The 13,535-nt window shown below is 54.1% G+C and overlaps 6 protein-coding genes across 6 annotated transcripts; 2 read left to right on the forward strand and 4 right to left on the reverse strand.

The window, feature by feature from the left end:
- Positions 1-418: 418 nt before the first annotated feature.
- On the reverse strand, positions 419-3,422 carry N7474_006301 (putative kinesin family protein (KinA); the record flags this gene model as incomplete). Its single annotated transcript, XM_057197711.1, has 5 exons — positions 419-647; positions 709-3,134; positions 3,185-3,279; positions 3,333-3,358; positions 3,418-3,422. 5 exons carry the CDS (start codon positions 3,420-3,422, stop codon positions 419-421), a joined length of 2,781 nt encoding a protein of 926 aa, XP_057051151.1.
- Positions 3,423-4,001: 579 nt separating this feature from the next.
- On the reverse strand, positions 4,002-4,741 carry ubc2 (E2 ubiquitin-conjugating protein RAD6; the record flags this gene model as incomplete). The annotated part of the gene is made up of 4 exons (XM_057197712.1): positions 4,002-4,125; positions 4,189-4,413; positions 4,466-4,530; positions 4,700-4,741. 4 exons carry the CDS (start codon positions 4,739-4,741, stop codon positions 4,002-4,004), a joined length of 456 nt encoding a protein of 151 aa, XP_057051152.1.
- A 407-nt stretch (positions 4,742-5,148) lies between these two features.
- On the reverse strand, positions 5,149-5,663 carry N7474_006303 (uncharacterized protein; the record flags this gene model as incomplete). The annotated part of the gene is made up of 2 exons (XM_057197713.1): positions 5,149-5,510; positions 5,558-5,663. The coding sequence occupies 2 exons, from the start codon at positions 5,661-5,663 to the stop codon at positions 5,149-5,151; spliced, it is 468 nt and encodes a 155-aa protein (XP_057051153.1).
- A 472-nt stretch (positions 5,664-6,135) lies between these two features.
- On the forward strand, positions 6,136-8,481 carry N7474_006304 (uncharacterized protein; the record flags this gene model as incomplete). Its single annotated transcript, XM_057197714.1, has 5 exons — positions 6,136-6,243; positions 6,297-7,196; positions 7,256-7,439; positions 7,486-8,232; positions 8,285-8,481. 5 exons carry the CDS (start codon positions 6,136-6,138, stop codon positions 8,479-8,481), a joined length of 2,136 nt encoding a protein of 711 aa, XP_057051154.1.
- Positions 8,482-8,542: 61 nt separating this feature from the next.
- Positions 8,543-10,041, reverse strand: N7474_006305 (chitobiosyldiphosphodolichol beta-1,4 mannosyltransferase; the record flags this gene model as incomplete). The annotated part of the gene is made up of 3 exons (XM_057197715.1): positions 8,543-9,487; positions 9,544-9,740; positions 9,795-10,041. 3 exons carry the CDS (start codon positions 10,039-10,041, stop codon positions 8,543-8,545), a joined length of 1,389 nt encoding a protein of 462 aa, XP_057051155.1.
- Positions 10,042-10,392: 351 nt separating this feature from the next.
- N7474_006306 (metal cation transporter MSC2) lies at positions 10,393-13,163 on the forward strand (the record flags this gene model as incomplete). The annotated part of the gene is made up of 4 exons (XM_057197716.1): positions 10,393-10,769; positions 10,836-12,017; positions 12,070-12,288; positions 12,338-13,163. The coding sequence occupies 4 exons, from the start codon at positions 10,393-10,395 to the stop codon at positions 13,161-13,163; spliced, it is 2,604 nt and encodes an 867-aa protein (XP_057051156.1).
- Positions 13,164-13,535: the final 372 nt, after the last annotated feature.

Raw genomic sequence — 13,535 nt, forward strand, 5'->3', positions numbered from 1 at the left:
AATAGTGTATCAATATCACATCGGAAAACACATTATTCCTCTGATGCAGACGGGCCTCCCCGCTTCTGCATTCTATCCAGACTTTGATGTATACAGGTATCAGTGAAGATCCAGGAATCTGCCGTCTCTGGCAACGCAGGACGCGATCTAATGTACGGGAAGTGAAAATAACAAAGGAAAGGAAAAAGAAAACCGGGTGACCACCAGATATCGGGAGCGGTATCAGCAAAAAAAAAAAAATGTTCAGAAGATAAGAAACACAGAGGAAAAGAAGAGACTCGTGGGACGGCATAAGAGAAGAATCCAAGATCAGCCAAAAGCGAGGGACATCAGCACAAACTGTACAATATCTGGCGTCCAGGGTAGATAGCTGTCGACTTTGAGGAGCGCCATGGCCAGGTCCGCAGCTGCAGGACGATCATCGGCGTTGAGGGAACCAGCTCGTGCGCTTGCCCGTCTCCTGTGATTGTAGGCCCGCGACCGTCGCGTTCGCCGGTGCCTCCGAGCTGCCGCCGCCCCGAAGCGGTTTCGCAATGCGGGAGCCCCCGAAGCTAAAACTCGCATTGTCCATGTTGGGTAGGCCGCGTGTTGAGCCCTGTTTGGCGGCCTCGAGGCGCTCTTTGACAGCAGTAAGCTGGGCCTCGAATCTAATAGGAAAGATTTGGGTTAGCAAGACATTTCACAGGTGCGAATTGCTTGAGAACATACCGATGATTGGCCTGTGTCAGCTTCTCCTGGCTGTCTTGGAGCAGGCTCTCTAGGCTGGCGATGCGCTCGTTCCGCGCAATCAGTTTCCGCTCCGCAATGGCCACCTCCTTCTTGAGGCCGCTATTCTGCTCAACCAGTTGCCGCTGGACATGGGTCAGCTGTTCCAGGTTGCGCTCGAGGAAGGCCATCTTTTTCTGCTGGGCGCGGTTGTTTGATGACCGCAGAACGTTGTTGTACTGCTCGCGAGCATCGTCCAGCGAGATCTCCAGCTCGACAACCCGTTCACAGCGATTCTGCAGGTCGCGCATCAGAGACTTCTTCATGGCGTCGAATTCGGCGATCTGCTGCTGCAATGTCTTGCTAGCGGCCCCATTCGTCGACGTGCGAGACTGGGTGTCGACCAGCGACTGGCGCAGCTTCGTTAATTCCTCGTCCTTGTTCTTGATCTCCGTACGAAGCTCATCAGCGGCGGCAGTCTCAGCGTCCTTGCGGCTAATATAAGTCTTCTCCAACCGCTCTCGAATCTCGTCTACGTCGCCTTCGCCGAGGGTGCGGGCCAAGAGGCCTTCATACTCCTGCTGCAGTTCATCCAGCTTCTTCTCCAGTTCCACGCGGCGGCTGTCCTGCAGCTCACTGAACTCGCCTCGGTCGTTGACGGTTAGCTCGGCTTGCCGGATGAAGCCCTGGGCTTCTACCAGGCTCGTTCGGAGCTCGAGAATGTCGTCGGGTGCGATCGTTTCACCTTCGGCGCTGACCTTGTGTAAGGCATCGACGCGTTGGATGAGATCCTGCAACTTGTGTTCGTTGGCGGAGAACACTTCGCCGCCCAGGTCAAAGCCGGCCATCATCTTCGCCATCTTCTCCGCCTTCTTCTTCTCTTTCTCGTCCAGTGCTGCAGTGGTTTCTTTCGCCTTCATGCGCACATCCAGAAGCTGCTGCTTGACCTCGTCCAGTTCGCCCGTGAGCTCGGTGTTGGCTTCCCGCAGTCCGTCCATGGTGATGGCCGCTTCCTTGCTTTCATATGAGACCTTCTCCAGTTGCATGCGCAGTTCGTTGACCTCGGTGTTCAGCTTCTCGTTATCCTTGCCGGTCCGCCCGGCGTTCTCCTTCATGGCCTTCAGTTCCTCGCGGGCGTCTTGAAGGCTGCGCTCGACATTGGCAATGTGCGATTCCTTCTCCGCAAGTTGGTCCTGCAGCTCATTCTCACGGCGCAAGAACTCTTCGCGCTCGTCCTTCTCCAGCACTAGACTGGGCGTACTGGAGCGATCTCCCATCCGGGAATCACCACGCGGGGTCTCCGCACGCGCAGTTTCCGTGAGTCGAGACGGTGTGCCTGGCCGTGGAGCGCGAGCCTCAGCTTTAGCAGTGCTCACTCCGTCGCTGGCTGGAGCCGGGGTCCATTGATCCTTGGGAACGCTGTCACCGCTTCGCCACAGGTTGACCTCGCCTTCCAGAGCCGCAATATACGATTCGAAATTTGTGACCTGGCTCTGGGCTTTGCGCAACAGCTGCTTCAATTCGGTTGGACTCAATTCGGCATTGACCTTGGCCTTGTTCTTGATGGCCTTGGCTCGTACACCAAAACGCAACGTGGAGATGGTTTCCGCATCGTTGTAGCTGCTGGGCGAGCAATTGATAATCAGTGTCGTCCGCGAGTTACCACCCAGGGACTCCTGCAAGATACGTGTGAGTTTCGAGTCACGGTAGGGGATGTGGGACGATTTGCCGTCCGTCAGAGCGTTGATGACCATGCCCAGGGCGCTCAGACTCTTGTTGATTTTCTTGGCTTCTTCCAGGGTCTGGCCGCTGGCGCCCGTCTTGCCGACCTTCTCACTACCGGCCAAATCCACCAGGAAGAGCTGGCCACTCTTGGCCGAACCGGTCTCGACGTTCTTCTGGGTGACGGTGATGACGAAGATGGAGTGCGAACGAGAAGATTCCTGGTTCATGTTGGTGGCAGCGACGGCACGGGCTGTTCCTCCACGGCGCATCACTTCGTAGACTTCCTGCACGCTGGACACGTATACCTCCAACAAGCCCTTCACGTAGACACCCCGCGACTTCTCCTCGTGGACGGGCAAATTGTCGTTCTGTGGCACCAGAAGATCGCGAATGCGCTCCATGTAAATTTCCATGTAGCTGACTCGCACGGTGTACTCGATGTTGCTCGGGCTCGTCAGGATGCTGGCGAAGATCTGCTCCACAATCCGGGGAATGACACCCTTCCCAATCTCGTCGTCGATATCTGAGCCCATCATGGTGTACGACTTTCCGGCACCAGTCTGGCCGTAGGCAAAGACGGTACCGTTGTATCCGTTGAGAATATCATCGACAGTTGGGCGGATGGAGAAGTCGAAGATGTCGTTTTGTGCGGTGTCCATGGGGAAAACGCGGTCGAAGGTAAAGGCACCCGTGCCTTCTTTGGACTGATCCGACATTAGTGCTATTCGTAGAGACTTGCCGTAGGGTGGCTCACGTTGATGGTACATGACTCCTCGTTCTCGAACTCGACGACCGGCTCACCCCCAGAAGATAACTCGACCTTGTTTTGCGGCCGAAACCTGGCAACCACTGCAGGGCAGGTTAGCTTTAATGTTGCAGCGGTCTTCGGAACTCCAGCATACCCTTGATGGTGTTCGACCCGGCGGATCTGGTTAGGCGGCACTTGTGTTAGTAGGCGTCAACGCGGGTGGGTACAAGGGAACTCACGCCATGGTTGCGGTGTAGAAGTCGAGCCGAACACAAAGGAAACGAGAGCAAGCCCCCGATCAGGCGTCGGGGGGAGTGGAAGGAGTCGAGGGAGACCGTTGAGATTGGGGCGGAAGGAGAAGCGGAGGGAAGGCAGAGAAGAAGGGTAGAAGGGGGGCAGTTTCAGGGTCAGAGGCGGGACCACGTGCACACGACGAGGGACACACGACAGCAACACTCGTACCTCCGGTAGGAATATGAATATGCGTGGAGTGGAGGGGAAGAACGGAGGAAAGTGGGTTTGTTGACACTTTACTCCTTGGGCCGACCGCCTGATCGACACCCACTACAGGTACATACAATTATAGCCGGACAAGGATATTTTTAACAATCAGGCTGATGCATGGACAGGGTCAAATGCGCAATGGAGAAAAACCAAAGAACCAAAAAGAAAAGAAGAAGAAGAAAAAAAAAGTCAAAATCAAAAACCCAGGCGCCAGAACCCCACGCTGTGCAGATCAATCGGTCAGGCCCAAGGCGGCAGACAGCTCCTCCAGATCGGAAAAGGGACATGAAACAAGTGCGGTGCCATACATCCACCTCCTTTAGTCCTCCCAGCTCTTTTCCACCGTCTCCCGCACTCGCTTGACATACTCCTTGCGGTTGTCCTTGTAGAGGTTCGACGCTTCCACATTAGCGGGCGACGAAGTGTTGGGATCGTTCAGCAGACTAGAATGCAATCGTGAGTTCCTGGATTGGGGCCCCATCATTCTGCACAAGGCAAGTCCATACCTCTGGATACTGGTCAGGATAGCCGCCACGTCATACGTCGGGCTCCAGCGGTTCTGCAGGATGTCCAGGCAAAGCTCGCCGGTCCCGTAGACGTTGGGGTGGAACATCTGGCTGATGAATTTCACACCGGGGGGCTTGTTCGGGTACTGCTCCTCAAAGTTCATCACGAGGCGAAACGTGCCATCCTCGAAGGGTGTGTCGGCGGGTCCGATGATGACGGCATTCCTGGTCGCCAGTTAACAAGCTGCGTCATTGCATATAGACCGAGTGTAGTTACCAGGTCATGACATTGTCGGCTACCGGGGACGCAGAGACACCGGCCGGGGGATCGGTTTGCATGCGCTGAAGAATCAAGAGTGTTAGCAGAAGAACACCGGAGAACCCCGAAAGTCGAGAGAGAAAAAAGAAATCCAGAACCCAAGAGGGACATGACAGCATTGAGATACACTCCAGGGCAACACAGGAATCCTGCAATAATCGCAAGATACCCGAGTGGAAGTGGGATGCGTACCTTGAAGTCCCGCATGAGACGCCGGCGGGCAGAGGTAGACATGGGGGCAAGAGGGAGCGGTGGAGAACTGAGAAAATATGGGACCCGACGTTAGTGAGAACGAGGCCTGCGAAGATAGATGAGAGGCCTGCAGGTGGCAGATACAGGGGACGAAGATGCAACGAGAGAACGATGATGGACTGGAGGGGCGGAGCGGGACAAATGCCGGGATGGAGCCACAGGCGCTGATTCAGCATATTATGTCATGGCGGTTGCTGCCGAGGCCGGAGCGGACTATATATTTCATGGAAAGCACAGTTGGAGGTCACTACTGGTTACTCGGCAGAGATTTGCCATTGACTCTTATCCGGTGAAAATGAACAGAAATATCATGACACAGTAATTCCAAGAGCAACGGTAATGGTGTGGACTATCAAGACGATTGCTGTCGGCGCCAGGCTGTGTGGTAGTCACAGTTCAGGCACGGGAAGCGTTGCATAGTATGCCATGGCCTTCTCGTTGGCCTCCATGGTCAGCGGTCCTCCTTCGACCATCTCGCCAAGCAGCTTAAAGTAGTTGATGTAGAACGCTGGGGTGAAGGTGTTGAAAAAAACGGACTCCTCATCGGTTGGGTTCGAAAAGGTATGGGGGCTCCTTGTCGGGACCACGACATAGTCGCCGGCTTTGGCATCGACATCGGGTTTCCCGGGGAGATGAAATCGAACGGTGCCCTTCGTAACCAGGAAGGTTTCGTCATGCATCTCGTGCCAGTGCGGAGGAGGACCTTTCGTCCTCGGGGGGATCGTGAGCTCCACACTGCTCAAGCGCATATCTAATGACGGTAAGAGCCGGTGGTCACTGGGGAGAGGACAAGCTTACCAGTATTCGATCCATCCTCCATAACCCTCAGCTTCATACTTCCGAGGACAATGATCTGGCCAGCTTTTGCTGGTACAAGGTTCACCGGACGGTCTGGAACTTGCATTTTCGCTGTTTTGATCTGCCGGACACCCGCTGGTTGGTCTGGGGCATAATGCGCTCCAGTTATATATCGGTCCTACTCCCCGACCAACCCAAGTCTCGGCTTTCGGGTCGGACTGGATGAGAGAACTTGGATGTTTTGGCACGCCTGATTCGGTTGATTGGTCACGGCATGGAGTCGAGATTACTGACAGATGCGTCATGACTGTCAATCAGGATGTAGAGACAGCGGTGGTTCCAATCAGTTATCCTCGAACCGGAGATAGGAATGAGTGGCCGATATCTCCGGAGAGGCTATATTTCGTGAAACCACCAGGAGGGCAACCATCATTAGCGATGACGATGGTATAGTTTCTTCCTCGTCACGGGTATCGACCAAGCACGGGCCACCCGCTCTGGAATGGCGCTAGGCCCGAAGGAGTGCAGCAAACAACATCTTCTTCCTTCCTCAACATGGCTCTTTGGATCTACGCGACATGTTGAGCCCCGTGGAGCTGTCGCTCGCGCCCTCCTGCGAGGACTGTCTGGCCTGGTCTCCCGATGGCGAGCTGGCCATCGCAGCCGGAGACTCGGTTCAGATCTTGGTCCGTATTCGGCAACCTGGAGAAACTGATAGCAACGACTAACGCGGATCTAGACACCCAGATTTGCCGAGCACGGCAAGCAAGAGAGTGGTTCATCGTCTGGGTGGCATATCACTCGATTCCGGACCAATCTGTTCACCCATCAGGAATGGCCAAGCTGTTGGCCGCAGAACCGCGATGATTTTTCCATCGCCGCGGAGCAATCCCCCAGTACCGTGCGCGCCCTCGCCTGGTCCCCGCCGGGCCTGGGCCGATTCCGCCGTAGCGTGCTGGCCGTACTGACGTCGAATCTTGTCCTGAGCCTTTATGAGCCACTAGGTCCAAGACGGCAGTGGACGAAGGTGGGTATTGTAAACCATTCACTCCGGAATCATTTTTCGCCCTCAGAAGATCCCAACGGCCTCGCGCTTCGCAAGTGTCTCATCCGATCTTTTATATGGTGCCCATCCCTTAAAATACCGGCTTCGGACACAGACTCAATGCTGGACTCTGAAAGTCGCTGGGGGGTTCAGATGCTAGCTGTGTCGAATGACCACAATGATGTGATTATTCTACAAGTGCACCGGTCTGCACCTGTCAGCTCCTACAGCATCGAGCTCTTGGGCCTTCGCTCCCCAGATGCTCCTGGATCCCAGTATTCCACCTACTGTCCAGGATCCATCCTCGAAAATGCTCTTCAAACAAAACAGCGGGTTATCTCCGTTTCTTGTGGCCCATGGATTGCCTCACCAGAAACGAACACGGACAACGCCTATGCTGCTACGTCCTTGGTCGTTATGGTATATGGGTCGCAGCTACGAATGATGAAGGTTACCGCGGCTCTCAAAGCCTCGGATACAGCAGAACCACCGATTTATAATATGGCGGTGGATGTGACAGCCCACCCGTTGTCGTCGCTGGCTCAAACATGGCATGAGCATCACTTTACGGGCCTGCTCCACTGGGTGCCAATGGTATGATTGGATTCCAATATCTTAATATTTCGGGCTAATTCGACCCATTGCCGGATCAGAAAGCAGATTTTGCTCTCGCTGCAAGTGTCAATGCTGGATACTTCACCATTCACATACCTCACTCCGTGTATGGTGGCAATGAGAAGAAGCTCAATCAGACAAAAGCCCGTGGCCACCCCCTTTACGAGTCGACAACCTCTGAGGGAGTTGAAACTCAATCAAGGCACCTGGAGCCTATTTCTGGTAAGTTTTGACTCTAGCCATGGTCGACATTGCTAATTATGCGCAGCCATGACCAGCTTGTCGAACGAGCGGACGCACACCTCCACCCTTCATCTTGGAACCCTCGGCGGGCTTTGTTTCAAAACAACCATTGAGAAATCCAACGAAAAGGTATCGGCGCAGTTTCCGCAATGGAGGAAGACCGTTGAAGACCTGCGGGAACGGTTTGATTTGAACCACGACCTCAGTGGTTGGTCGGTGGCAAGGATCTGGGGATTGACATCCCGTCGAAATGTCATCGCAGCCTTATTTACGCGACATGGGACGGACATGGTGGAATATAAAGTCTCGGCAGATGACCGAGCAATGCTCATTTTCTCTACAGAGGATGGTGAGCACGAGGAAGACTCCCAGGCGCTCTTCGCACCAACCATTCCGCAACAAGAAACAGTGTGCGCTCGTGAGAAACGCGAAAGCGCTACCCAGTTCGTCCTGAGGAACTACGACGACGACCAACCCCACGGCCAACGACTCGTTTATGCCGCCGCATGTTCCGCAATTATAGACCAACAGAGTGATCCGACCCGAGCTCAAGCACGGCAGGCTTTGGAGCATTTGACACTGGTAACCGGGGCAGACCTGAGCGATGAGATCTCCAAATCCACCAGCCCTGGTGCACAAACAATCTCGGCCAAGTCACCCGATCAGCTCGACGGGCCAGGCGCACATTTGTTTGAGAGATGCGAGGTGTGCGATGCAGGAGTAGCGTGGTACTCTTCCCAGGAGGCTCAATGCGCAAATGGTCATCTTTTTGGTGAGTGATCTCATGGGATTTGCAATCGCCAGAGCTGACTCTCACTGGCTAGTTCGCTGCGGATTAACTTCGCTGGCTATACAAGAGCCGGGAATATCCAAGTACTGCTCCTGGTGTCATACTGAATATTTCGACGAGGAGGTCCTGGCTTGCACACGCGCTGATGATCTAGGACAAATGCACAGACGCATGTTCGCCGCATTTGATACGTGCCTGTACTGCGGAGGCAAGTTCCAGGCGAGCATCTAGGTTCGATAAGGAAAGCGCGGTGAGCAATACACAATTGAGCGTCGAAACATCAATTCATCAGCTAGTTCAGACCCAGAAGTGAGCCGGCGATAGGATCCCATTCGTCATCCCATCGCCGCGCACTTTCTTTTTGCGCGCCCACACGCAGCGACTCCAACCGGCTGTCATCGCCAAACAGGAGAACCAACCGGTCTGCGAGCTCTGCAGAGCTGCCGAAGCCCATCCCGTTGCGTCCCTCCGTCACTAGCTCTGGCCACGCCTCAAAATGACTCCAGCCCACCACCGGCAGGCCTGCACCGAACATGTCTACCACTTTCATCGGCAGGTCCACGCCACTACTGCTGGTATGCAGGCTGACTCCCAGCGCCGCCGACGCCAACAACTGCGCGTAATCCGGTACGCTCAACCATGCCGTCCGAATAGTGACCCTTTGGAGCCTTCCGGCTTGTTCATGTGCCTTGATCTGCTTCATATACATCTCCTTCTGGGGGCCCTTGCCAGTAATGATGGCCAACACTTCAGGGAGCTGGGGGTGAGTCGTGGTGGCCAGTTCCGAATATTGAAGAAGGGCATCAATGAGAATGGAGAAGTCCTCATCCGCCGTCCACGAAGTTGAGCTCACCAGAACCCGGAGAGTGCCTGCAGCCAGCGAAGAGCGCATTGATTTTGTTTCCGGCAGAGAGGCGAGAAACTCCCGCCGCACGCTAGGCTCTACGATGGGGTGAAAGTGAGCGGCGGGCCGGTCATGCAACGGCAAGACAGGGGCTCGAAGTGCAAAGTCCCTTTTCAGGACCGTGGCCATGGCATTGGTCACGCAAAAGTGCGCAGTGGCTGACTTGCAAAAGAATTTCTCGTACCATATCGAAAACTTTACGAGGGGGTGGCCGTTACCTAGCTTCAAGGCCAGGATTGAATAGCCGAGATTGTGCCAGTCAATGACAAGTTTCGTCTGCCGAAGAAAGCAGACGATCGACGCAATGGCCAAACTGGGGATTGACGGTGGATTCTACCGCGATAGGCGAGTCAGTATGTTCTAGGACTGGGTCGACCATATTTCCCTACCTGGACCAGCAGCCAGCGTGCTGGCTTTGTGTTGTATGCAAGACACTTCCATAGACAAGCGATTTGAAACAACACCTTCAAAGGCCCGTAAATCGTGAACAGGAGCTTGTTGCTGGTCTGGAGGATGGCCGGATGAGGGTGTATCGGGACAATGGATATGTTGGGATGCGAGGTAATGTCGGGGTGAGGGTCGGATTCTATAACCAAACGGTCAGTAGGACTCATAGCGTCAATCAAGCGAGAGACCGTACCTTTATACCCAATGATCACCACCTGCCCGCCTCGGTTCGCAATGCTCAAGGCATGGTACTGCATGCGCGGACTGCGGCCAATATCTCCCAGAACGAGGATCTGCACGCTGGTCTTGGTCTTTTGCGATCCATGTTGCGCGTCCGTTGGGGAAGAGCTGTGTGGCTGATACTGGGATGGAAGGCACAAAATAAATAGGGTAATCGCGGTGAATAGGAAGAAGGCGACGTTGAGGATTGAGTCAATCATGGTATTGAGGGCACGGTGTATGGTAGAACGGTAGGTTACCTGGCGTGTTCGTTGTATCGCGCAGCGATAAGGGCCCTGGACCTTACATCAGCACACCCGATAAGACGCATCACGTGCAGCCCCTAATAGCGCGCCCAGCTTGTCCTGTCTGGGACTCTTCTGTGTTGGCCTTTTTGCTTCCCCAATTGTCTGCGGCCGAGCTAGCCGGGTGTTACCAGCTGAAGATCCCTGACGCGCGACGCGATGCTGTGTGCCTCGGCCACTGCCCACCCTGTTTCCCTAAGCTCCTGAAGCTCCGCACCAATCCCCGATCATCTTGATCTTTCTCCGCGCCCGCCTCAACTTGAGACCATGTCGGCGGGGCCGACCTCGTTGAACGTGGATCTCTCTCCGCCATCCCATGCACACACTCCTAGTCACAGCCGAAGTCGCGGTCATGCTCGCTCCCCACGATGGGTGCCGCCACCCCTCTCACTGGCCCCCGAAAGCCAACCGCAACCGTTGAGTAATGGGAATGCAGGATACCCGAATAACGAGACCTCACAGGAGCCATGGTCTCAACATCAGCATGCTTCTGGGCACCATCACCACCATCATACCCACCGCATATCATCGGTTCACGGCGAGCATAGCGACGCGCTACCAGGTCATGACCCCAAGGGTGTTAATGGCGGCATGATGTCTCCGGAAACGCCGACGCATACGTCTGACTCCACCCAAAATCTCGTGTGAGTACTGTTAGAGCTGGCGCGAAATATATATATATATATAAAAGAAACTAACATCAGAACTAGCCATGAAACAGTCACTGGAGCTCTCATCGCGTTGCCGTGGATCGCGCACTCTTGGTACTCCAGAGAGTACGCGCGCACGTTTGAGGTACTCGGAGAAGAGCTTTCGGCTACAGACAATGTGCCTTCTGTCAGCATGATTGGCCAAGTCGGCCAGAAGACCTGCGCAATGACCGCCATCACCCTGCTCGTCTTCGGTTGCGGCCAACTACTACGAATGATCCGGGAGGACGGCGGCTCTCACGGCCTTTCTTCTGTCCGACTACCAGCGATCAATGTGAAAACTGCGCAGGCGTCATTTCTCATGATGTGCTCGGTTGGACTGCCAGTCTATGCCGCTCTCAAGATTGGAGGGTTCCTCGTTGCATTCTCCCTGCTTCTCGCAACGGCAACTGGTATACCGAACTTTCTTCGTGGTAACTCGCCCAACACGTCGCAGGAGCGCTTCAATCGAAAGAGGTTGACCCTCGCATTGATGGTGGGGGCTATGCTACTGAGTTATTTTGGATTGAACCAGCCGTGGGGCTCGTACCCAATTATGGGCTATGCGGCGCTGTTGGTTTCAACTTTGGTCATCTCACCTCCATTCCCGTCTCTGCAACACCATGGGCCTATTTCGGAGCCCGGTCTCGTTGCTCAATCTCTCACTGCACAGGCCAAACCACCCGGCTCAAGCTCCTCGGCACTCGTTGTCACGGCTGATGCCCCATTAGCCGCTATTTCTGGAGCCATTTTGGCGTTCCTGATGGCACTATTCTCCCAAATCTTTTCATTTGAGATGACGCCTTTCGTCGGTCTTTTGATCCCTGCCAGTCTCTTCGCCGCTTCGTTGGCGTTTTCTCTTCCAACACGTCTTCGGTCTCCCAGCAAAGTTGGCCTGGCCATCTGCACCGGAGCCGCTGCTTTTGCTTGTTCTCCCCACTTCAGAGATGATTATTTTATTGTTTATGTCGCGCGCATCATTCTATGTACCGTATCCTTCTTCGCCTCGAGGATGGATGACAGCCACTTGCGTGTAGATGCACATTCCCACAGCCATACGCACCATCGCCATCTCAGTCAGTCTCATGGGACCGCGGAGTCATGGCGATTGACGAAATGGATCGTCAATCGAAGCGAGCCATACCCCTTACTATACAGTATCCTTAAGGAAAAGGATTCTCGCAGCATCTTCTTTTTTATGTGGTGAGTTATTCATTTGAAACGACTTATCATGAGCTTTCTGACGGAGATATAGTTTAAACTTTGCTTTTATGCTTGTGCAATTGGCGTACGGCATCATAACCGGATCTCTGGGGTTGCTGAGTGACAGTATCCACATGTTCTTTGATTGTTTGGCGCTTGTCGTTGGACTCTGCGCCGCGGTGATGAGCAAATGGCCTCCCAATGCTCGATTCCCCTACGGATATGGCAAGGTCGATACTCTGTCTGGATTTGCCAACGGCATTTTCCTCATGTGCGTATTGACTTTCTCCTTGTTATTGAGCATCTCTAACAATCTGCAGGATCATCAGCCTGGAGATTATCTACGAGGCAGTGGAGCGGCTGTCGACGGGTAGCCAAATGCATCGCATCAGCGAACTCTTGGCTGTCAGTATTGCGGGGCTGGCTGTGAACCTGGTCGGTATCTTCAGTTTCGAGCACGGACATGCCCACCATGGACATGACCACGGCCACGATCACGCGCATGGCAACGAAAACATGCATGGTATTTTCCTGCATATTCTAGCAGACACTCTTGGTTCCGTAGCAGTGGTGATCTCGACCGTTCTCGTGCACTACTCTGGCTGGTCCGGATACGATCCATTGGCCTCATGCTTCATTGCGATATTGATATTTGCCTCGGCTGTGCCTTTGGTCAGCAGCACAGCTCAAACTTTGCTGCTTACGCTGCCGGCGGATACCGAGTACAATGTTCGTGAAACCCTAGCTGGGGTGAGCACCCTGCGAGGAGTTGTCGGCTATACCGTGCCGAAGTTCTGGCTCGATGATACTACCACGGTGCCGTCCGACCACAGCCACGATAGCGGTCATGGAAGCTGTGACCATTCGCATTCGCACTCGCATTCCCATACTCATGACCATGGCCACCATCATCACCATGATCATAGTCATGGTGGGCACGATCATGATCATGATCACGTACACGAACGCAAGAACCAAAAAGTGCTTGGTGTGATCCATGTCATTGCTTCGCGCGGTGCGGATCTGGAAGATGTACGCCAACGAACTACCAATTTCCTTCAAGAAAAGAATATGGACATCGTGGTACAAGTGGAGCGTGACGGAGATGGACGCTGCTGGTGTGGTGGAGGCAACAAAGGCATTTGATTTGGGTAGTCTATCGTTGCATTGGAAATCAATCCGCCCCGGCAATGGAAACGCCGATCAAATGATCCCCTCAAAGCCCGGCCTATTCCTGGGTCTGCCAATCCTCCGGACCAACTGTAACATATTGTACAGAAACGCGGGGGGGGGTATGCACACGACTATTTGAAAGTTCCTCTGGCGTTTGGAAAGTAAACAGGAAATAGATATACCCCCCGTCCAGAGAGAAATGTATGTTTTCCAAATACTGTCCTGTTGCTCTATTTCCCGTATCAACATTGTAGGCGAGTTTATAATGACCGGTCCTAATAGAATTGTCCCTTGTACCAACCAATGCCACCCGTTTCTAAGGCCCGTTTTCAGACCCTGCAAAAA

This window comes from Penicillium riverlandense, assembly GCF_028828495.1.
Source record: "Penicillium riverlandense strain IBT 135883 chromosome Unknown utg000006l_segment0_segment0, whole genome shotgun sequence".
Lineage (NCBI taxonomy): Eukaryota > Fungi > Ascomycota > Eurotiomycetes > Eurotiales > Aspergillaceae > Penicillium > Penicillium riverlandense.